Source organism: Falco naumanni, chromosome 7 (genome assembly GCF_017639655.2).
Source record: "Falco naumanni isolate bFalNau1 chromosome 7, bFalNau1.pat, whole genome shotgun sequence".
Classification (NCBI taxonomy): Eukaryota; Metazoa; Chordata; class Aves; order Falconiformes; family Falconidae; genus Falco; species Falco naumanni.
The window spans coordinates 70477772-70501999 of record NC_054060.1 but is presented as its reverse complement, the minus strand read 5'-3'; the positions used below and the strand labels follow the sequence as shown (position 1 = coordinate 70501999).

At 58.0% G+C, this 24228-nt stretch overlaps 1 protein-coding gene across 1 annotated transcript; it reads right to left on the bottom strand.

Moving 5' to 3' along the window:
- Positions 1-87: 87 nt before the first annotated feature.
- CHRM4 (cholinergic receptor muscarinic 4) lies at positions 88-16733 on the bottom strand. The gene is made up of 3 exons (XM_040602039.1): positions 16605-16733; positions 3738-3779; positions 88-3223 (listed from the first exon to the last, which is right to left on the bottom strand). Exons 1-3 carry the CDS (start codon positions 16654-16656, stop codon positions 1752-1754), a joined length of 1566 nt encoding a protein of 521 aa, XP_040457973.1. The 5' UTR covers positions 16657-16733; the 3' UTR covers positions 88-1751.
- Positions 16734-24228: the final 7495 nt, after the last annotated feature.

Sequence of the window (24228 nt, the reverse complement as noted above, 5' to 3'; positions counted from 1 at the left end):
TGCTGTGCTGGAAACTCCAGCAAACCCCAGCTTTGCTGACCCCACGGGGACCAGCGGTGAAGTTACCAGTGCCCTGGGTGCTACACGCATGTGGTCCCGGAGTAGGTACATGGGTCAGACCTCATTGCCTCTTCTCAACAGCACTTGGGGCTGCCACCCCCAGAAATGTCACCAGTGAGCAACACTGGGAAGCTGGAGAGGAGTGACCAGGTGAAAACTCATTCAGTCCTCATGCTGTAGCCGTTGCTTTCTGGTCCAAGCTCTTTATTTGTCTCGGGGTGTGTTGGGCCATGGTTGTAACAGGTTTTTTTAGAAAAAAAAGAAGATACCAAAAGCCCACCACGCGTTTTGGGCACCGCTATGTGAATTATCCTAAAGGCAGTGGCCGGGGTTTGGGGGGCAGCCTTTCTCCAGGTTGCGCAGCATCACCCCTGCACAGGGATGGGAAGGACATACGGACACGGAGTTTGCCAGTGCCAGCATGGCCCCATCCCGTCCCTTGCCTGCACCCGGCTGTGTCCAACAAGGCTTGCAGAAAGTGGGCTTTGGGAGAAGCTGGGGAGCAGCCCCTGGTGGTCCGGGCTGCGCACGTGGGTGGGACGGGAAGGGGCTGGAGACGCTGGCTGAAGCCCGCATGCTGAGGGCTCTGCCACAACACCGACGACAGGGTTACGTCCATTTACAAAGCTCAGCAGCCGGTTCCTTTGGCCTCCCTAGGGCATCCCCCTATACCCGAGGCAGGAGCAGAGCTTGGGGGCCACCACTGTCCTCTCCCACTCCCAGAGCCATGCATCAGGTCTCCCATACCCACCATGGGCAGAGCGGGGACCTGCTCATGGCCCATATGACACAGGGCATCTCAGCCACATTGCAGACCCTCTTCCCAACCCCCTGAGACCCCCCAGCTCCTCTCCATCCCTCCCAAGGACAGTTATCCTCACTGTCGCTGCTGCCCACTTCTTGGGGATCGCATTCCCCCGGGGCTGTGGAGAGAGGTCCTGCTCCACACCGCTGCTTTGCTTTGCAGTTTTAGTTTCCATCGTGTAGGAGGCTTCGTTTGGCTGTCCGGCCAAGGGCAGGAAGGGCATGAAGGGGAAAGTGGAGCCGAGGCCCAGGGGAAAATTTCACCTGCCAGTCCGTGTGTGAAGATGTACGGTGATGTCTCTCAAGGAAAAGGAAGGAGCTTGCCACATCTGCTCAGGTGCAATCGGCCTCAGGAGGGGGCCTGGCTGGGCTAGCAGGGCTCCCCGTGAGCATGCCCGAGCCAGCCTGGTCCAAGATGGCTGACAAATGTTTGGTCCCAGTTTCTTTTCATTTCTTGGGTAATAAATGGTTTAAAAGCCTCTTGAAAGCATCCAGCATTAGGCTGTCTGCATGCAGACAAGCTCTGACACCCTGGAGATGGTCAGCAGCGGGGGAAGAGGCATCCAGTCTTAGGAGAAACACCGATGCCACTTTGCCAGCCTCTCTAAAGCAGGGAGCTGGGGAGGGCTCCTGGTGACTCCATCTCCTCCTCTCGCCTCTGGCCTTCCCGCTGGCTCCCCAAGCCGGTCCCCAGGCCCAGGGGGATTGGAAGGAGCTGCAGCTCAGAGGTGCCTTGGACCTTTGTCAGCGTTGGATGAAGGGCATCATCCGCAATCACTGCACAGTCTGCACTGTTGTGAGTGGGGAGCAGAGGACCTCCCACCCTGGCAAAGGAGGCAAAGGGAAGGGCTTCCGTAAAGTTGCTGAAGTGGTCCCTGAGCGCCAGTTTATCTGGCTGTGCCAATGTTCCTGTACTGGCACATGAGAAGGTGCTTGAAGGTTTTCTTGAAGGTGGCGTTGCAGAGAGCGTAGCAGGCTGGGTTGATGGTGCTGTTGACATAGCAGAGCCAGTAGCCGATGGACCACACTGTTTCAGGCACGCAGGTCTCACAGAAGGTGTTAATGAGGACCATCACGTTGTATGGAGTCCATGTGAGTATGAAGGCTAGCAGGATAGCAAATATGGTGCGGGTGACTTTCTTCTCCCGGGCTGCCATCTGGCGCTTCTTCCGCACTTGGCTCCTGGCAATGCTAGCAAACTTCCTGGCAACATTGGCCGGGCGGCTGTTGGCCAGGGAGTTGTGGTCAGAGGCTTTAGCTGGGACAATCTCGATGGCAGTGACGCATTCAGTCCCAGTCTGCTTGGTGACGATCTTAATCTTGGACCACTTGGAAGATGGGTTCACCCGGGGGTGGGATGGGCTCTGTCCTTGTCCCGCTGGCAAGATTTCTGCTGTGGGCTTGTCTTTTGTGGTCTGGGTCATGCTGACAGTGCTGGACTCATTGGAGGTCTCCTTCTCCTCCTGATGTCCAGTGGCCTCTGTCTGTGCTGAGGGCTGGTCATCCACTTTCCCATTCCTCACCTCCTCCTTCACTTCCATGGCCCTCTTGGGGGAGTTATTGTTGTTCTGTTTGATCATGGGGCCCTTGAAGAAGCTGAGGGACTTGCCTTTCCTCTCTTTCCTGCTTTCAGGCTTGTGCCTCCTCACCCTGCTCCTGCTGGCCAAGGAGATGTGGATGTACAGCACCGTCATGATGACCACAGGCAGGTAGAAAGCAGCGATGGCCGTGCCAAAGGTCACCGCCGGGTTGGAGAGGAACTGGATGTAGCATTCCCTCTCGGGAACTGTCCTCTTGCCCACAATGAACTGCCAGAACAAGATGGCAGGGGCCCAGAGAATGAAGGACAATATCCACGCGGCCGCGATCATTAGCCCTGCCATCTTGGTGGTCCGCCTGGCTGGGTATGTCAGGGGCTTGGTGACACAGAAGTACCGGTCAAAGCTGATGATGAGCAAGTTCATGACAGAGGCATTGCTCACCACGTAGTCCAGGGCCAGCCACAGGTCACACACCACAGCCCCCAGCGGCCAGTAGCCTTTGATGATGTAGACCGTGTAGAGGTTCATGGAGAAGACCCCGATGATGAGGTCTGCACAGGCCAGGCTGAAGAGGAAGTAATTGTTGACAGTCTGGAGCTGGCGGTTCACCTTGATGGACAGCATCACCAGGATGTTGCCTACCACAGTGACGAGGCTGAGCGAGCCGGTGACCGTGGCAATGAAAATCAGCTCCACTGTCTTGTAGTTGGTGGGAGGCTGGATGGCCACCTCGGAGCGGTTGCCCAGGGTGAAGTTGTCGTAGGTCAGGTTGGCCATCTTTGCCTGCCAGGGCTGAGCAGAGAGGTTGCGCATGGGGTCTGCAGGGGGAGCAGGGACAGAAAGGGAGAATATCATCCCTGCCAGCCTGTGCCGGCAACATTGCCACCTCCTCAGTTTCCCAGGCCAGCACTCAAAAAACCTCCCGGCATTACTGGGTTTCTCTGGTCCATTGCGGCCTTCCCCTGGGAGCTCTCTGAAGGCACATTTTGTGTCCCTATTTAGCAACGGGCAAGGCACACGGAGCTGCAGGGAGAGGAGCGGGGAGAGGGCTGGGGACAGCCCTCTGGCCACGGTGCAGTGGTCCCTTAGCTGCAGAGCCAGGAGCCCCATCCCAGCAGGAGCAGAGCCCTGGGGTGCCCCGGGAAGGCATGCAGAGGTGCACGGGGCTGTGGAGCTGCGCAGTGATGCACAGCGCTCGCTGCAAGGACAGCACGGCGCAGAGCCGGTGCCCTGCCCGGGGACAGGAGCACACTCGTCCCACCAGCCTCCCCAAAGCACCTCCCCAAGAGGGGGCTACCCCGCAGAGCCCGTGCCAGGGTCCGCTCAGCTCACCTGCGTCTCTGGCGGCAAACAGCTCCTTCTGGAAGATGAAATCTGGGACAGGGAAAACAGCAAGTTACACTACAGCTGCAGCCCCGAGGAGTTCATGCGAGTCCCACAGCGTCTTACTGGGAGGCACCAGCCTTTCCAGCAGAGGTGGCCTTGCCAAAGGGGTGACACTGCTCAGTGGCAGATGCTGAAAACGCAAATAAGGCTGAAACGGGGTAATTTGACTAGCCTGGTTCACAGCCTAGCCCCAACAGGCACGAGAGAGGGAAAGGGCCACATCAGTGCCATCAGCCAGCGATGCTGGGAAATGCTGGCCCTTTCCCTCCATCCCACATCACGCTGCAGCGGCAGCCACACAGGCTGCCATGGAGATGTATGGGGTGAAGCCAGCTATCCCAGCCCTGAATTACTTGTGAAATACCTGAAATATTCGTAAAAGGTGGAGGGAAAGGCTGCCTTCATCCAAACCCAGGTGCCTGCAGTTAACCTCCCCAAGGTAAGACGAGAATGGACCTTAAAAAAAATAATCAATGGACCAAACCTGATGTGTTAAAATGAAGAATTTCCTGGAAGGGGAAGCAAAGGTCCCGGGGAGGTGGGCTGGACAGAGGAGCTTCCTACTGGAGCCGCCTCTCCCACACCACCCAGGCTCCCCAAACCTGCTTGGCCTCCACCAGCCTCACCCTGGGGGCAGGGGGCATCCCAACCCCACCAGCCCAGCGAGGACAGCCTCTCCAGCAGCTTCACCCAGCACCCGGGGTGCTGCTGCCGGTAGCACGGTGGGAGCCAGCATGGCACGTGGGTGCCCACACGGGTGCTCTCAGCGGGAGTGCTTGGCATAGCGTGTCTCTGCAAGCTGGCTTGGGTACCAGCACTGGCTCCAAACAACTCCTGGGACTCCTGAAGCTGATTTTGCTAAATGTATAAACATGCCATTAACGCACATCTCTCCGAAACAGGATTTGGCAGGCTTTGGGGTCGGTTTGTATTTTTAAAGTCTTTTAAAAGAAATGCCCTTGCCTTTCATTTGTGATGAGGATAGAAGATTTCTGCCATCAGCAAACAGCCAGGGTTTTAATCTAACCACTTTATAAAAGAGATGCAGGTGTGAGAAAATGGAAGCATGGCCGCCGAGATGCTAACACCAGGGTACCAACGTAGCCATTAAGACAGCTCCTGCGTTAGCAAGGCTGCAGCTGCGATGATAGCAGCTAGGCTTTTCTTACATGTGCAGGGGAAAGAAGTGGCTGAGGGACAGAGAAATACCTCTGTATCATTATCCTTTCAGCCTGTTACACACGAAGACACAGTGCTTCGAAAAGAAAGCAACACCCTCCAGTAGATACTAAATGTCAGCTACCGATGGGGTGAGGAAGCCTGGTGGCACTGCCCAGCTCCAAGCACAAGGGATGCGTCAAGGGAGAGGGAAAGCCGTTCCTGCTGCCATCATCCTGGGCACCCAGCCAGGGATGCAAGAAGAGGTGATAAGTGTATAAAATGGCTTAGAAATATATAATTGTGGCAGTTCGGGGGTTGGTTTCAGTACAATTGAAATGAGTTTTAAATTCTTCACTTTGGTGAGATGGGGAGATTTAGCTGTCATACTTGTAAAAGCTAATCAAACTGATCAGACAAGCTAGCAATCAAGCAGACATCCACCCCAGCTCTTCCAGGACAAATCTGAAAAATCTTGAAAAAAAAACCCTTTCCTTCATCTCTGCTAAAATGAGGGGTTCAGTTTTTTTGCTTTAGTTAGTGAACTGGCATTCTCTTCTAAGTGCATTTAATTAATTATGCGCCTTGACAAAGGTTTGTGTTCTCAGTTGCCTGAAGTAAGGACAGTCCATCTCATCCCACTCCAGAAAGCTGTTTGTGAGGGTCAGGAGAAAGGGAGAAGAGTGGTGCAGCCCCGCTGGTGTGTCTCTGGATGCCACCCAGAGGTCACGCTGGAAACTGGTGTGCTGACATCAGTGGGTACTTTGAAAATGAACTTTGGTCCAAGGGCAGAATTAGAGCAATCTCCCGTTGGGGGGCAGGAGGGGGAATGAAAATGGTTAAGGTGTGAAGAGACGTACAGCACAGATGTACAACATGTACAAGCTGGAAGATGTGAACACCACTGGCCTTCACCTCCAGTAACCTGGCTATTTTCTGCCATGCCCCAGCCTACTGGGCATCCCTCCTTTCCCCATCTTCTGCTCTCTCCATCCCACCATCGCTCTCCTCTGCCCCTGACACCCTCCCCAACCTCACTGGAACTCACTGGATTCACTGGTGCTGCCTTTCCTTCCTGAGCAGGGCAGGCAGCTCAGCCTGGAGCTGGGAGCAGGCCAAGGATGCTGTGAATTCGCCAGGTTTCAGAGCAGCTGACCGAGCCACGTGTCCTGCTGCATAGGCACTAGGGATAGATCCCAGTCTTCGTCTTTGGGATGGAGAGCACCCAGGCTGTGTGGGGAGGGCCTGGGCCTGGGGAGGGGCACGGCTCTCCGGCAACCCCAGCTCTGCCTGAGCCCCCAGGATGTGCCCCAGGATGGTGGGTGCAGGCAGGAGAGCTGCAATGGACCCACCAGTGCCACTGCGTCTCCACTCTCACACCACCCTCATCACTGTCCCCAATTCTGTGAAGCCCCCAGACATCAAGGGACCTCTCCCGGCCCTGGCGTCTCCCCACTAAATGTCTCCCCCCACCCAGTGCCTATCTCTCTCCTCCTGCACCTCCAGGAGCACATTTCTTCTCTCCTTCCCCTCTCCTCTTCACCCCCCATCACCCTCCCTGTCTCCATCCCCCTTTGCCCCACCTCCCCCTGCTGCCAGCACCACAGCCAGGGAGGAGATGCAGCTTTGGCGAAGCCCAGAGGTCACTTCAGAAAGGCTCCTGGGGCTGAGGCCCCCCACCTGTGACACCAGTTGGCTTTTCAGCCCCCACATATCATCGGTGGTGCTCGGTGGGTGCTCTCCCAGACCTACCAGTGAGCTGCTCTGAACTCCATCACCGGCCTCCTCCCTCCCTAGGACTTCTGGCAGTGACTTACAGCTGGTTTTCACCTCTCCATTGAAGCCATTAGGAGCCTCCAATTCTTCACTGATAGCATCTTTTGGTCTAAGGGTTTCTGTGGCCATTGCAGCACTCGACAAGAGTGTCCTCAAGACAGGGAAACCTTTCCTTCCCCACCCAACACCTCGCATGATATGGATGAAAACGAAAAGCACAGATGCAAGCAGACAAGGCTGTAACTTCGGTGGGGTCCATCTGTTTCGGCCAGCGCTTGGCACAGGAGGGTCCCCATCACTGCCTGAGATCATGGGTACCACCACTGTCGGGTGAGGAGACAGCTCCAGAGCAAGCGAGCAAAGCCGGTGCTGGCCCACCCTCCTCGGTCACAAGGTGACATCCGAGGGGCATGGCATGAAGCCCCCATTTCCTTGCCACTCCAGCAAGCCTTCCCAGGCTGCTGGCCGCTGCAAAATGCCCTGCAGCTCGCTGTCAGGTAGGAAAGGAGAAAGCCTTGTCATGGGCTGCCGATGGTCATCCTGTAGCCAAAAAGTCTGCCCTGGCCAGAGGCAGCTGCTCCATCGGGTGCAGTTAGTGCCTGAGCACCCGCTGAGCACTCAGCCTGTGTGGGACAGAGGGTCTCACCGCCTTGTTCCACCCTGCGTGGTGGAAGCCGGCCACCCCCCCCCCCCCAAACGGTGTGCCGAAGGAGCAGGAGGGGCTGGTATTTAGGCCACCACGGGATGGTGGCACCTTGAGCTGTGGGATGAGCTCCTGGGGCAAGCAGCCCTGCAGCCCCAGTGCTCCCTGCCTCAGCTCGCGGTACTGTGCGGCCTCCGGCTGCCCCTCCATGGCCCTGTCCCTCGTGTCACCGCCAGCCTCGTCCCAGCTCCATCCTCATCCTCGGGGCTGGGGGGAGCAGGGGCAGTCATGGCTGGCCCACATGCAGTTTGAAGCAAGGTCTCTGGGAAGGAGCAGGGCGCTGCAGGCACCCAGCAGTGTCACCGGCAGAGCCCAAGCCCCATGCTCCATGCTCACACACCAGGCAGGGGAAGAAGACGTTCATAGGGGAAGGAAAGAAATTAAAGAAACCATTACCTTTCACAGAGGCTTTCAGGTGCGAGCTGCTCCCAGAGGAGATGGGCTTTTGCTCTGCATGGGTGCAATCAGCCCTTTGGAGGAACAGCAAAGCCTGAAGAGACCTCAAGCCCTGGGAGCTCCTGTCCCGGCAGGGATGGGGTGGCCGTGGCTGCCAGCTCCGGGCTGGATGGGCCCCGTGGGGCTCCGGGCACTGCCAGCAGGGAAGCTCCCCTCTCCGCTGCAGGGATGTCCCAGGGGAGGGCACACATCACGCCCTGCTCCAGCTTGGTGCGGAGGGCTGGGGCCAGGGCGCATCAGCTCTGCTGTTGCCATTGGAAAGAAGCAAGCCAGCCCTTCCAGCCCTGCTGCCAGCTCCCTGCTTGTCTCACCCTTCCTAAAAGCGCCGAGAGGGTGAAAATCTTAATGGGATTCGTTCCGTCGTGTCAAACTGCTGATGTGATGCAGGTTTGGGCAGTTAGTGCAGCTACAACCAGAATTTAAAGAGAGAAGGGAGAAAAAAGAGGAGAGGGATAGAAGATGCTGAACAGATACTTGCATTTATGGCTCATGCACACAAAGGGAAGGGATACTTAGGGAGAGGTGACAGTTTATGGTGCTAATTGCATTATCTAATAGCTGCTAATTAGTTCCTGAGTCATGGCACCTGTTTACAGCTAGTGAGGGATTGTTCTAGTTGGCAGATTCACACCCCTCAAAGAGTGTGGAAACACAGCTCCTAGATACCAGGAACAGGCACCTTAGAAATACAATATAGGGGGAGAGGAAAATACAATATGGGGAAAACACAAAATATGGAAATATATGGAAAAGACAAAACAGGGGGAGGGGAAATATGAGATAAGAGGAGGCCTGTGCATCCTGTGTGTGGAGGGGAGATGAGCCTGTGTTTGCCCTGTCGGGGAGGGCTGGTATCAGGCTGCTCCTGTGCCTCTGCATCAGGAACGATGAAGGCAATAAACCAACCAGGAAAACAGAAAGGAGTTGAAGGGCCGGTAGGATTTGCTGCGCTGAGATGGCAGGGCTCCCTCTGCCCCCCTGGCTCCAGCTGGCAGCTGTGCTGGCACCCCTCCAGCATGGCAAGGGGCGATAGACCCCTGAAGTCCTTATCCTGCTCCAGAGGAGATCTGAGCCATCGTGCCAGAGGAATTGCTTCTTGCCAGGAATGCATGGGGTGGATCTGGGCTTTTTATTTTTCCCATTGAATAATTTATTCCTCTTTCTTCCTCTGCAATTCAACTGGCTCTCATGAGGCAAAGCGAATTCCTCCGTCCACACAAGCTGGGAGTCTCTGATGGCTTTTCCTGGAGCCACTGGCGAAGCGGTGAGCTCAGCTGCGTGGAGCTGCCAGCTTGTTTTGGGGGGGGGGGGGGGGGAGGCAAGGGGGTGGGAGAACCCCTGCTGTGCTCGGCACGTGTTTGTGCATCAGGTTTTGAAAATTTGCTGTGTCCGGGGCCAGAAGGGACCATGCGCCCCCAGCAAGCCAGGAGCCTCCCCTGCCTTCGCTGCTGCTCCGAACTAGGTGGGTGCTGCCGGGTTTCACCTGATCTGAGGCATCGTGCCCCGGCTGTGAGGAGCACCGGCAGGCCAGGGCTGTGGCTCGTGAGCTGCTCGTGTGAGTAGCACCCAGCATGCTCCCAGCACCCCAAAGCTGGCATGGCTGCACCCCCTGCCCGAGCTGGCCCCCCACCGCTTGCCTGTATCCCCAGCATACCCCTGGATCATTCGCAGCTCCTAAGGGGCCGCACACCATCTACCCACAGTATTACCAGGCAAGGAGCAAATCAGTGAGAAAGCATTTTTAAGTGGTTAAAAGTCACTCCTATAAATAACCTACCAGCTTGCTGGCTGCTCTGACAATTAATTAACCATCTGCCACCCAATTATTAGGCCCAATAAACAACCTATCAGTGAAACACCAATAGTGAGCGTGCCCAGCAAATGCCATGCAAGCCAAAGTCCAGCCTTACCCTGCTGTGCCCGACCCCTGGCTCCAGAGCCCCAGTGGCTCCCCAGCAGCTCCTGAGCCCGCTCCAGTGGGTCCCGTCACAGGGGGAGAACACTCATCATGGCAGCATCCCATGGCGGGGGTGGGGGGGGGCACACAGTCGCCTCCCTCCTGTGCCCTCTGCCTTGGCCGCCTCAGGGCTGCAGGTCTGGGCTGGTGGCAGAGCTCAGCCCACGTCACTGAGCCGGGAAGGTGCTGGGCTTTCAGTGGAGCCTGGGCTGGAGCCACACTGCTCCCCTCCCAGCTACTGCATTAATGCTCTCTGCCTCAGAGAGATGCTCAAGCTCTTTTATATCCCTGGGCTGAAGCTTTAATAGGACCTAGTTGTTTCAAGGCAGTGCAACAGAAATAACCCTGTTGTAGGTGCGGGTCCTGCTGTAGGTGCAGGTCCCGCTGCCGGGAAGGGTTCTGGGCTCAGCTGGCCACAGGAGGGAAAGGGAAGGTTACAGGAACAGGCGGCTGCCTGGATTAGCTGGGCTCTCCCCAGGGAGAGGTTGGTGGCCGGGATCAGACGCCTGCAAGAGAGATGATGCTGGAGCGGGGTGAAGAGGGCAGGGAGTTGCAAGGCTCCAGAGCTGGTTGCTTAGAAGAGCAGCTCTCCCTGCCCCAGGGACAAGGACAGGCCTTGCCTGGGGACAGCAAGGAGGATGGACTCAGCCCCTCTTCGGGGAAGCCAGCTGCGGGAAGCCCTCCCACCCTGCCACTGCCCTGCACAGCCATGGTCACCCACTCCAGGCCCCTGCCGCCTGCCCAGGGTACCAGCCCACCCTGGAGCCAGGGCTGGCACTGGGTCAGGTGGGGGCTGGCCCCCATGCAGAGCCGCAACACCCTGTGCCGCCCCCCTTTGCCCACAGCGGAGTCCCGGCAGGCCGTGGGATGGGGATGCAGCTCAGGCAATCCGGTAGTGTTGCTCTGGCAGAACAGAGCTGCCAGGAGGGGGGGGGGGGGGGGGGGGGGGGGGATGACTGTGTTGCTCTGTAAGCAACTCCTCCCAGAGCTGAGAGAAAACACCAAAGTGCTCATCTGAAATTTTAAAGAGCAGGCAATGGGAACCAGAGCCCCTTGCTCCAAGGAGCAGCAGGGTGAGGCTCCGTGGGGCTTTGAGAGGACGAATGAGCCAGCCAAGCAATGGAGGAGAGAAAAGAGAGCTGCTGCCCTGAGCCAAAGGCAGAGAATTGGGCGAGTGCAAGGGCCCTGCCAGGTGGATGTGGATGTGGCAAAGGAGAGCCCTAGCCCTGGGAGCAGACAGCAGCAGGGAAACTTTAGGGTGCTAATGACAAAGAAAATGGGAAATATTAGACCCTGCTTGGCCACGAGACCTGCCAGAGGGTTTGCAGCTGGAGGTGAGCAAGGAGCCAGAGTCTGTAGCGTAAGGTGGGCAGGGGAGCCCAGGGCATGGACAGGCAGCACTGGAGGGGTGGGGGGCCTAGGGACGAGAGCAGGTGGAAAACCCCATCTGTGATGACAACAGAGGAGAGGAAGGATGGAGAGAAAGGAGTTGGGAATAGCTTCAGGGTGCCAGAGAGGGATTACGTATCTCCCCCTCAGAAGAGCCCTAAGAAACTCCGCCGAGAGGGAGACCCCCTGTGCAGGGACGCTGCCTGCAGACCCCTCCCTGCTGCCTTCCCTGCAGGCTCCCACCAGCTGCTGGCTGGGCAGAGTGGGAACCGTGCTGTGGCTGGAAACCTTCATGGCTGCAGCTCTCCAGCTCGGGCTGTCCATCTCCGCCTAGGAGTCACCTCTCACTGGGGATGGTGGTCCCCAGCTGGCCACAGCCCTAGCCAGTGCCACAGGCAGCATCCCGCAGCACTGGGCAGGGGTTTTAGCTGCCTCATCGCCTGCAGCAGATGGTAGCAGAGGGTTTCATGAGTTGTGCATTGCTTAAGGGCCATGGTGGGTGGTCGGAGCTCTTCGAGCAGCCTGGAGACAACCGACCATGCTAGACGCTGCTTCTAAGTGCTGCAGAAAGGCAGACCCAAGCCCAGGCAACCCATGCCTGTTGTCATGCAAAGGTTGACCCTGGTAGGGTTTCATTGCTCTCCTCACTGTGCACACACACACACTTTTCTGGCTTTAGCTGGGGCTGCACGTGATGCCACGGCCAGCAGAGCAGGGATCCAAAATACCCCAAAGGCCCTGGAGACACGCAGGGTACGCTCCTTCCCATCTCAGTCATGCAAAGATCCCGCAAGGACGCCTGTCCCTTGGCAGCAGAGCCAGCCCGCTGTGCTGCCCATGGGGGGGCCCAGCTAACGTCAGCATCTGGGGGGGTCTGCAAGCAAGGGGTCACAGAAACGAGGCGCCAGGCATGCCTCCGGAGAGCTGCCCAGTGACCTGGAGCGGGCCGAGGGCCGGCGACATCGTGTTTGCAGAGTGGTGTTTTCAGACCTCAGGGCTGCACAACTGGGGCTCTGAGTTTCCCACAGACAAATCAATCTCGTTCTGCTTAAAGAGCCTAAAGACATTAACCCGTTAACCAGCCGATGCAAACCAACTCTGCCACCAGCCTTAAACCTGCAGGCGACACTTCACCCAGCACCCCTCTCCTCCAAATGCCTCCAGCTGAGGTACCTGGTGCCAGCGCCCACCGCCGCCTCTGCCAAGCTGCAAGGTGCTATAAAATATATTAGATTTAATAGCAGCTGTAGTAGCAGGGGGCTGCTCCTCCGCCTGGCTTTCTTGGCTAGAGCACAGCCAGCCTTGATAGCTCAGTACTCGATAGCTCTGGCTGAGCCCGCTGCATCCGAGGAGCTCCATCGTTTACACTGAGTCCTGCCTTTAAAGGACAAACTTCCCAGCTGCTGCTCTTCCTGCGCCAGCTGACCGAGGATGAAACTCCTCTGCGAGGCTGTTGAAGACAAGCAAACAGCCCTGTGGTTCCCCGTGTCCCTCTCCAGCCCTCTCTGAGTCACAGAACGGTGCCTGGGGTGGTGTGGGTCCTCCGCACCAGCACATCTCAGCCTGCCTAACGCTGGGGTGAGAGGGAACAACGCACTTGTGCACCTCTGCCACTGCCTCATGTACTGAGCCTGAAGGCCATGCTGCACGGGACATGCAGGGGTGATGAGGACAGGGTCACAGGAAGACAGGAGAGCCGGTGTCACTCCCCCAGATCTGATTTGCAGGACCTCCAGCAACCGTTCTGGGGATTGTCAGAGGGATGAGGCTCTGTGCCTGCAGCCGCTGCATTTGGAGGCTCGGACAGGCTGGTGAAGTTCATTTTCTAAGCAAATTTACATCTGACAAGGTATAAGCTGAGCCTTTGTTGGAGCTCCTCCTCTGTGTGGTGCAGCCTCTGGGCTGAAGGCATCTCTGGAGGGTCCCACGAGCAGCCCCTGGGTGAAGGCATGAGCAGCTGTGCCCAGCATGCATGGGGTCAGGCTGGGGACCATTGCCAGCAGAGACTTGTTTGCTCATGCTCACTGTGCCGGGGGACTCAAGGGATGGAGCCAGGCCAAACGATGTTGTCCTGGCCCAGAGTCAAGTCCCAAGAGGACCGGCACATCCTTCCACAGGGAAGGTGGGATGGATGCCAACAGGCACACAGGGTAGGGACAGCCAGGTGCCAGGGGCTGGTTCTGTGTCTGCTGCTAAACATCAAGGGAGGGGACCCATGGGTGAGGCAACCTGCCCTGTGCTCCTGCACCAGCAAAATCCCGGGAGTGCTTGCCCCAGATTAATTTGTCCCGAAAAGGCCAAATTCCTACTTGAAGCTTCAGCAAATGAATTTGTCTGAATATAGTGCGAGGGCCAACCTCGGTACCTTCAAGGCTCTGGATGCAGTGAGACTTTCTCGTGCCTAGAGGATTAAAGGGATGCTGTGGTGGGCAATGCTCTCCTGGGGACGCCCCAGACTGGCACACTGCTCCACTCGGCTATGAGTTAGATAACAGCCTCCCAGTAAGACCTGAGCTCACCACGCAGCCTGCTGGGGCCCTGAGCAGAAGAGCACATGACCCTTCTTAGAAACTGGTGTCTGTTTCCTGACTGGTCGCCCGAATCCCTCAGAAGAGGGATGGCTTTGGCGTGGCTCCAAACACCAGCTTGGAAAGGCTTAAACGCTGCCCAGGTGCCAAGCCCTGCGCCACCACTGGCATCTGCCACACTCACCAGGGGTGCTGGTGCTAGGGCAGGCTGAGGAGCAGTCAGCAGGGGATGCTGCGAGAGGGATGAAGAGAGATGGGGAAGTAGATGAGAATGGTGTGGTCCAAACTTCCACTTCTCGGCTGTGCCAGGTCCCGCACACTCGCATCTCCCCAAAACACATCCTTTAAATACACGGTTTTAGAGCCAGCCCAGAATGGATGTTGAAATGCAAGGCAAGCCTCCTCCCTTGGCTTACTGGAGAGCAACAAGGGCATAGCCCTGTGTCAGACTGAGCAGAGACTGGTTCAAGGACAATGCCTGCATCTCCAGAAGGTGTCCATCAACGCCCTGATGTAGTGTGCCCTGGAGAAGGGGTCAGCTCACACACACAAAACTCTTGCTGCATGTATGTGCATGCGGAAAGAGGAGCTGTGTCTGTGCAGAAAGCAGCAGCCCCTTGCAAACAGCCTCCATTTCCCTCTGCCCTTGCTATCGCTCTCCCTGCTGCCCTTGCAGAGCTGTGTCTGCCACCTTGGCTGGGCGCTCACCAGCCCTCTTCACCTGTGTGGATGCCACTGGCTGGGGCTCAGCAGGGCAGGCAGAGAAGGGCTCCACAGCGAAGGTGTGCTTGGGGCTGCTCTGCATCAGCCGCTCATCCTGGTCTCACTATTTTTATTCCCTGGGTTTGTCCTTTTTTTTCCTTTCTTTTTTTTTCTTTTCTTTTTTTTTTTTTTTTTTTCCTGGGGAGATGTTTATCATTTTAATTTAAAAAAAAAACAAACAACAAAACCTCAACCATGACACAACCTGACATCAATAGGATCCTCGTGGGGACAGTTTAAAGAGAAAAACCATGCTCCTTCTGCAAACTCAGAGTAATTGGATCACAGCATTAATTAATCATTTCAGTTCATTTCTCTTCTGTGAAAGAAAACAGACTGACCCACCCAGACGGGTATGCCCCTCGTGTGAATAAACAAACGACTTTTACCGGTAGCCCTCCTCCTTCTCCTCCTCCTGCCAGCTTCCCGCTGCCCACTCACTGGGTCACTGCCGGGGCCGCTGCTCCATCCAGCAGGGCTGGGAACCTGCTGCTGGCTCAGAGCAGGGCGCGGGGGCTTAGCTCTCACAGGGACCGGGGGCTGCCACACAGAGGGACACCACCCTGCCCAGATACGTGCTCCCACCCCACCTTCCCCACCCAGGGGCTCTGCCTGCTGGTCACCAGCCTGGCTGAGGGGCCGCTGTTTCTTAGGATCTCTGCAGGGGTGAAATCGCCCCTGGGATGCTCTGCTCTTTGTTGGGATGCCTCACGGGGGCCTAGTCCAGGCTGGAGAGCAGCAGCAGGCACTCAGATCCCAGAAGCTGAGGCATTAGGAAGCAGGAGGTGATGCCCAGCCATAATGACAGCAAAAAGCATCTTGCTGTCGCCTGTGATTTCAACGTGAGCATTGTCACTGGTGGTGTTTAACCGAAAGCCTGGGCTCTAGGACCCTGGCATCTGAGTCTTTCGATAGACAGTGCCAGCATCAACCAGCTGTACCAGCCCTCCCAGCCCTTTTGCTCATCCTGCAAGTAGTGGCAGGAGCAGCCAAGCCACCCTCAGAGGTCACTCAAGGCACCTGTGACAAAGCAGGAGCCTCCAAAGAGCCGAGGGAGCCGCCAGCCCCGCCAGCTGCGCAGGGCACAGAGGGACGCTAGCTGTTCCTCCCGTGGGGCAGGGTCTCCCTGGCCGTGGGCTTCGCAAAGCCCAGCTAGAACAGCCACAGCGCATACAGAGGGGTTGAAAGCAGAAGAGAGGAGAAGGCAGCATTGCTCTCATTTAAATAAATGACAAGAACCGTTCCCTGATTTGAAGCCTTTGTCATTTTGGGAGAAAAGAAGGGTGGGGCTGCCTGACCCTTGCCCAAGATGGGCCAACAGAGAGCACGGGGCAGCCTTGCTGTTACCAGCAGGGCCAGCAAGGGCTGACGGGCAGGTGGGATCCACATGCAGGGAGAGAGGGGCAAGCCCTGTCCCCTCTGCATCGCCCAACCCGGCAAAGGGCTCTGCAGAGAAGTGGGGGGACTTCTGCCTGGTCATATCCTGGGGGTGGTCCCCAGCATGGGGACAAAGTATCCAAAAGGTACAGGCTCCTGTCCCTGCTGCTTTTGTTGGGATATGGAGGGAAGCAAAGCAAGCATGCAGGTAGTTTCCTGCCCAGAAAACAAATCTCCTTCCAAGAGGCAAGTGGGGGGCAAACAGCTCCCCACTGCGGGGGGGTAGGCTGCTCGTACGCCCGTGGCAGGGTGCTGCCAGGGCCGGTTCCTGGGTGACCGGAGGGAGCCGAGGTCCCACGGATGCCGGGGTGGGGGGGGGCAGCGCAGGTTTGGATGGGCGCAGGGGAGTGGGGTGGCAGAGCTCGCCCCGATACCCCGGCAGGGCTGCAGCCCAGGCAGTGAACCAGCCCCGACCCTCGGGGCACCCCCGGGATTCCCGGAGGGAGGCAGGAGTACGGGAAAGTTGACAGAGATATCCCTCCCAACTCCTGGGGCGCCCGGCTGCTCCATCCCCGGGGCTGCGCACCCCACCTCCCACGCACTCCCACTCCGGCCAGGGACTCTCCGAGGGGGGGGCCCACGGGGGGTGCCCCCCCCTCACCCACCCCCCCCTCCCGTACTCACGGAGCCCCCGAGCAGCGACTCACCGGGCAGCCCCCCGGGCGCGCCGCCCGCCGCCGAGCCGTTCTCAGCGGCCATGGTGCAGCGCCGAGCCCCGCGCCGCGCCGTCGGGGGCTGCGCTCCGCATGGCCCGGCCGCTGCCGGCTCCCGCGGCGCCGTGCGCGGCCGAGGGGGCGGGGGAGGGGAGGGGGAGGGCTCGGCCCGGCCTCCCCCCGCCCCCTCCCTCCCCCGCCCCCCCCTCCCAGATGTGCCGCCCCCAGATGTGCCGCAAAGCCGCACCGGGCGGGGGGGGCATGCCGCTGTTCGCCCTCCTCGTTCCAGATGTGGGCACCTCGCCCCCGACGGACAGATGTTGGGCTGGGGGGGGCGGGGGGGGGGGGGGGGGGGCGTGCGGGCGGCTGCCCCCCACCGCCACCCGGTGGGCTGGCGGGAGCTCCACGGTGCAGCACCGCGGACAGCGCTGCCGGCCGGCCCAGGCTCCCCCCGGACCCTCCGCCCCGGGACCCCCGCCCCGGGCCCCCCCCGGACCTTCTGCCCAGGGACATTCTGCCCCGGCACCCCCCGCCCAGGGAGCCCCCATCCCGGGATCCTTCGCCCCGGGAGCCCCCGTCCCGAGACCCCCACCCCAGGCTCCCCCCCCGTCCTTCCGCCCTGGGACATTCTGCCCTGGCACCCCCAACCCGGGAGCCCCCATCCAGGGACCCTTGCCCAGGGACAACCCCCGCCCCCCCCCGGACCTTTCGCCCCAGGTTCCCCCTGGACCTTCCGCCCTGGGAGTCCTCTTCCTGGTACCCCCACCCAGGGGGACACTCCCTGCACCCCCGGGACCTTCCGACCTGGGTTCCCCTGCCCCGGGACCCCTGCCCTGGGACCCCAGTCCGGGATCTCCTGCAGACGGGCAGGGCAGAGGCCCCCTCCGCTGCAGCAGGGAGCACCAGGAGCACCGGTGCCCCACCATGGGCGAGAGCCAGACACCGGGGGAGGTGGGCACGGCTCGGCCACAGGGACCCTCGGTGCACTCCATGGTCCCCAAAACACAGTTAAAATCCAGTCCTGGCACACACGTCTGCAAACTTAAAATCACAGAACCACAGAATTGCTGAGATTGGAAAAGCCCTTTGAGATCACCGAGCCCAACCGTCACCCCAGCAGTGCCCAGCCCACCCCAACCTGTGTCCCCAAGTGCCACAGCTGTGCGGGTCTCAAACAGCCTTGGAAGCCACAACGAGCTCCCTGCCGGGCTGTCGCTGATACCCAGCGCTGGGCTTTCCCCACAGGGACAAACACATCAACAGGCAGCCTGACCATCAGTTGGCTGCCCTGCAGGTTCTGTTTTCTCCTTTATGGTGAGCAAGAAGAAGCAAAAATATTTTAAAAAAATTCTGCCTTCCCTTCCCTCTACACCTGTCCTCTCCTCTGCTTATACCTAGACCGACTCCCTCACCGCCCCCCGCCTCTCACTTGTACCGTCTCACAGGCACACATGGGTATCATTCCCCCATCTGCTCGGCTCTCGCACATACATACATAAATATGCATAAACAAATAAACGCCCCACTTTCTCCCTCCGTTGAGTGATTACAGCCAAGTTCCCACCATCCACCCCTTCGCCTCACCCTCCTCTCACCCCCCTCGCTCTGGGAGGCAGCACTAACTGAAGGCCCGTGTCTGACTGATGCCAGCCTCTCATCTAAAATGTTGGCCAGATGTGCCCAGCTCACGGATTTGACCTCTCTCTTCCCCAGATCCCGCAATCTGCTATCTTCTCCCTGGAGGCCAAGACCCATTTCTGAATCCCAGCAGAGGGACCGTTGTAAGATAATTCAGACGATTCTCTCTGGTGACACAGCTCCAGCTCCGAGCGCTGCGCTCTGCACCCGGAAAAGGTTAAAGCCTTTCGGCGCTCGCGTCCTTGGCTCGGCTGCTGCCTGTGCACGCCGAGAGGCCCCTGCCACTGCAGCGAGGCAGATTCACCGTCTTTATTTTGGTCACCCTAGGCCAGATCCTGGCGTTTCTTTAGTGAGTGTTCAGTCAACTGGTATTCATTTTCTTTCCTGCTTTCTTTGAGGAGCGAGAAGACAAAGCGTTCCCAGCATCAGCTGGTGCAGAGCCGCGCAGTTGCGCTGAGCGCAGCGAGGCTTTGCTGACTTCTGCCAGCTTAACATCTGCCCACGCCGTGTCTACAGGCACCCACCAAAAGCTGTCAAGGTCTCCAGCCACTTAATTGGAGTCCCCAAAGCCTTGACCTCAAATAAATACCACCTGCTCCTCCTCCTCCCCGCCCCTCCCCCTTAAAAAAAAAAAAAAAAATTAATGTGAAAAAACCTTTGCCATGTTCCGGGTGAACTCATCAGCCTGAGGAAGTATCTGCTTCACAGGCTAATTGTGCCAGAGCTGGGTTATGTGATTGGCCTCTTGTTTCAAACCACAGCTCCCCATGGATAGACAAAAGACTGTAATGAACAGCGAGGAGTCTTCTTCCAAAGCTGATCGGCCAATGAGAGAAAAACAGAGTAACCAAACCGAATGCAAAACTTTTCACCTTCTCTCAGCCTAGCTTGGCACGCCCTCGTTAGGTAGGAGAAGTTGGGTCTCTGCAAGCCCCGGCTCCCCGTGCACACCCCAGTTAAAGCTCTAGCACTTGCTTCTCTCGCCTTGACACGTTCGCACATTCGCTGCGCACGGGCTGCCAGCGAGGCTCGCCAGCCCCTCTCCTGTCACCGAGGTGCCATCGCCTTCCCTCGCAGGCCATGCAGGCGCTGCTGGTGGAACACAACCCCCCTGCACCCCAGCTCCCACCCTCCCCTGCCCACAGGCGCGCCTGGCTGCGCGGTGGGGCGGTGGGGCGTGCAGCTGCCCCGCGTCACGAGCCAGTGGCTAACCTGCCATCATGGCCAGTGGCCCAAGCAAAGGAAGGACCTTCTTTGTTCTTGTTTGGGATCAGGGTCTGTGACAGTTCAAGTCTCCTGCCATCCTGCTTGGCTGATGCAGCTGCTCCGGCAGGTACTTGGGAAGTAAAAGCTGGCACACGTCACCTTGCAGCGATCTGGGATACTCCCGGAGCTGACCATTTTTCATGTAGCTGCACATTTCCCTTTTTTCCATCAGTATACTTCCACCCTCTATTTTTGGATGGCTTCTTTGCCTTTCTTTCTTTTTCTTTTTTTTTTTTTTTTTTTTTTTTTTTTAATTTTTAGCCATGCCCATGAGCTCTGCTGTGCCTGCTGTCTCATCAGCAATTGCTGTTCTTCCATTATCAGCTGGCAACGCTCCATCAGGCTTCTCCATCTCAAAAATTGCCCTCACACTGGAACAACACAAACACCTAGAAACAGGCAAAGCCACTTCTCTCCCCCCTGCCCCTGGGGCGGGGGAGGCAGGGGCCAGTGGCAAGTGGCCACCTTGGTGCTCCATCTTGGCTTGCTACAGCTCCCATCCACGGCCACCCCGAGGCAGAGGAGTGGCTATGCCACTGGAGATGGGTACGTTCCAAGGGCAGGGAAGGCTGTTACAGGTCATTTACTCCAGCTTCTCCCACAGGCCCAGGAACATCCACCTGTTATCTCTGAGAAATTCCCAGTAACTGCAGGACAAGAGGAAACAGCCTCAAGTTGTGCCAGAGGAGCTTTAGATTGGATGTTACGAAAATTTTTTTCATGGGAAGGGTGGTCAGGCACTGGGACAGGCTGCCCAGGGATGTGGTGGAGTCCCCATCCCTTGAAATGTTAAGAAAACATGCAGATGTGCCTGGGGACACGGGTTGGGGTGGGATTGGCAGCGCTGGGGTAACGGTTGGGCTCGATGGTCTCAAAGGTCTTTTCCAACCTCAACGATTCCGTGGTTCCGTGCACTCACCTGCGCAGCGTGGAGCAGGCAGCAGCCCTAGCGCAGCCGGCACTGGCTGCTGGTACACAGCTCAAAGCCAGCCTGTGGCTGCTGGGGGATCTGGGGGATTCCCCCCACCCTGCAGCCCCACGCTCACCGCAGGGCCCCCCAGGAAAAGCTGTTACCACCCAACCCTGCAGCGCATGGGGCACGTGCCGGTTCAGACGCACACCTCCAGCATCAGGAGCTGCTGGGGAAAAACCTGCCCACCCCCAGCTCTGGCCAGGCTTCCCCCTCCCTCTTCACGGTCTCCAGCGAAAGCGCCTTAGCCCCAGCTTGTCCTCCCATTGCACTCAGAGGGGGATGCCCTGGCGCATACTCTTGCATGCTGCCTCTCCTTTCTTCCCATCCCTCCCCAAGGTGCTTCTGCCTCACACACCCCCTTTCACGCTCTGCTTCCCTCCCTCCCTCCGGCATCAGATCCCTTTGCCCTCAGGCGGATCCAGATTGCCTCTCCCAGCACGGCGCAGGCAGCCAGCCCCCCTCCCTCCGACAGACGTACTCCCACAAACCCACTGAACCCATCCACACGGCTTTAATATTCATAAAAGTCAACCCTAGTCTAAAGAAAATGTGGTTGATGATGAAAGTATTTACATTGCAAATCACTTTTAATAACACTCCGGTAGTCAGCCTGGTGATAAATGTTAATCTGTCTATCAGCCCAACAACAAAATAAACCCAGCTCAGAAGGGGAGAGGCAGAGAGAGGAACACCAGCCGGTGAAAGGCTCAGCCCCCCCCCCCCAGCATCACCCCACCAAGGGAGACGGGTGTGAGGGCTGCACTCAGCAGCCAGCGAGAGCATTGCAGCGTGACACAGCGAGCGGACCAGCCGCTACGTGTGCTCTTGGCCAAGCGAGGAGACACCCCAGGCACCCCGGCGGGGCAGAGGGCGACCCCCCCAGCATGCAGCCCCTTCGCTTGCTGGCAGGAGGCCGCTGTCTAAACTCTCCCTGCCAATGCCCAGGGCTGCCGGCAACAGGGTGATGCCATCCGTGGGTGAGACACGGCCCACGGGTCATTCCCCCCGGTCATCTCTGGGGAAGGTGGGAGAGGGGACAGCACTTTGTGGGCACCTGCCTGGCTAAGGGCATGGGATGGCACATTGGTAGGGGGGCTTAGGACAGTTTGAAGGATCTGAAATAAATATCACTCCCAGGCCACATTTGCTTGGAGCCTCCCACGCCGAGGAGACAGGATGGTGTGAGCACAAGCCCTGTCTCCCCATCAAGCACCATCCCCAGGGAAGCTTCATTCCCCCTCATTCCGGCTGTCCTGGGGCAGCAGCAGGCACATTCAGCCCCAGAGGTGAGCGCTGCGGAGGGCAGTCACTCAGGGATGCGGGCTGAGCCAGGACCCAAACCACACTGGGACACAACCAGGCTGTGGGGAGCGGGTGATGCTGCAGGGGAGCAGCCCAGGGCTTGCAGGGCCCGAGGAGGAGCAGGGCTGCTGCAGCCTTCCCCAGAGAGGTGGTGGCCAATGGCACCCAGCTGCTTTCTGCACCCTCCGCCAGGCCCCCAGGCCTGCAGCCACATCTTCTCATGCTTCACGGTACGCCTGGACCAGGGACGGAGGAACAAAAATACCATTGCTGAAGCTGCATTAGACACATCAGTGCTCAGCTGTTTCCCAGCCTCCCGGGCTGCTTGGAGAGACAGGGTAACGAAAGATTCTTTCATTATTTGGGAAAAATCATTTTTTGCACCAATGAAGGATGCCAGAGCCACAGCCCCAGGGAGCGGGTGACCGTGTTGAGCCACGCAGCAGGTGTGGCCCCCGCGGCTGGGGTGACAGTGGCACTTGCCCTGAGGTCCCCAGCAGGGCACAGCCAGGACAAGCGGGGTACGGCTGCTCTGACCTGGCGGGGAAGCCAGGTGAGCACGAAGAAGTTTTTTATGACTAATGTAGAAAGTCATCCTCCCACGCCTGGCTAGTGCACGTCAGTGCAATTCACACCAGCCTGTGAGCATCCCTGAAGTGCCAGGGGGGACCCCGACACCTGCGGTCTCGGCTTGATCGCAAATATTAGTGCCTTAACTCACGTGTGGGGGGCACGGCAGGTGAAATGTTAGGCTTCACACCTCACCTTGCTGCCAGCCCTTGGAAGTGGGCTGCTGGGCATGGATGACCTCTCGAGCTCATCAAAAGTGGGAGGGCGGCTGCAGCCCGTGCCCGCTGCGGCTCTCAGGGAGGCATGGGGAGTACGCACCTCTGGGAGAGCTAAACACAACAGCACACCGCCCAGCCTGGTGTGCTGCAAGCTCCTCAGTCAATAATCATCTGCTCTTTGCGTTTTTAAAAGATTGCTGCTGTTGCTGCTATTTTAAGGTTGCGCTCAATTTTGTCACATTTGCCACATAAGCATGACTTCAAATATTTCAATATAATTGTTTTGTAGCAAGTCTTATTTGCTTTCTGGGTAATGGAAGGGGGAAAGTGCTTCTGAATCACTTCTTTTATACCTATTATAAAAAAAAAAAACTATTATAAAAAAAAAAAAGGTGGAAAAAAAAAAAGGTGAAAAAAAAAAAGTGGAAATGTAGGCTTGTGCTGTTCCCCTGCCGTTTCCCACACCGCCGCAGAAGACAGCACATCTCCCCTGCGCCCGTTGCACCCCTGGGCCAGGTTTCATGGGCAAACACCGTGCCTGCTGCTGGCAGCCAGTCACCACACCCCATCCCACGCTGCCTGACCATCGGGGGAAAAGCAAACAGGGGCTCAAGCCCCTTTAATAGATGAATCTTAATTCATTAATTCTCCAATTTGCTACTTCGTTAATTCACTGATTCACAAATTCACTAACCGGCAGGCTTACGCGCGGGGCAGTTCCCTCGCCGGCAGTGCGGGTGCTCAGCCTTCCTCTTGGGCACGGTGGGGGGGGTCTGTGGTAGCCCATCGGCCAGCACAGGAGCCCAGCTGCTGCCACCTCCCCTCCAAAGGCTTTTGGGGTTGGCTGCGGTGTTGACGCCTCCCAGCTCAGGTCGGTCCATACCGTCTCTATAGGCTGGTGGGTCCCGCAGAAGGTGCTGGTGATGGTTGCAGAGCTGCAGGAAAGGATGGTTGCAAGACACACTGGTCCACTAGCTCCCAGGCTGCTGGGGTTGGAGCCTCTAGCCTGGCAAGCCTCCCGGGAGCTAAGACCACCGTTGGTACTGGCAGCCACTTTGCTGGAGGAGAAACTCACCCCGAGTGAGGAGACAAGCCCCAGCCCCACAGGGCACTGAGCCGCCCCGGGGACACCGGGGCAAAGCCAAGTCTGTCTGGGGGCCCCAGTCTTCTCAGCCCCAGGGGCAGGGAGCTGCCACCCCGCCATCAGATTTAACTCACCAGCAGTGTGGGGGAGCCTGCCTTCCAGTACGCATCCAACCTAACAAATGTTTTCTTTAATGCACTTATCCTTTTAAAAAGGTGCATTTCCCTCAGTTTGAGGTAATCGCCGGTGCTGCTGAGGGACAAAGAGCTCTGTGTATGTGCACCTGACCTTGGGCTGCTCAGTTCCACCGTTTGGACAGGATTTGTGCTCCCCACACACATACTTACCCCACAGAGAGCCCCCGCTAGCGTTAATGCCACCAACCGTCCCCTTCCCGCGGAAGGAAACCAAAGGTGACACACCAAGTGTGCAGAAACCACAGCAGGTAAAAACCAAACGGTCAGAAAGATGCATCCAGGAAGCGTTTCACACAGGCAGAATGAAGCAGATCCTTTCTTCCTGAAGAAAGATGCTGCCTCTGGCAGGGACCTGCAGGGACCTGCCCCT

Coding starts and splice junctions, on each gene's coding strand:
- CHRM4 (XM_040602039.1), bottom strand. CDS start 16,656: ATGGCCGCTGAGAACGGCTCGGCGGCGGGCGGCGCGCCCGGGGGGCTG. Junction 3,780..16,604: donor CGCGCCCGGGGGGCTGCCCG/GTGAGTCGCTGC, acceptor TCCCTGTCCCAG/ATTTCATCTTCCAGAAGGAG. Junction 3,224..3,737: donor GTTTGCCGCCAGAGACGCAG/GTGAGCTGAGCG, acceptor CTCCCCCTGCAG/ACCCCATGCGCAACCTCTCT.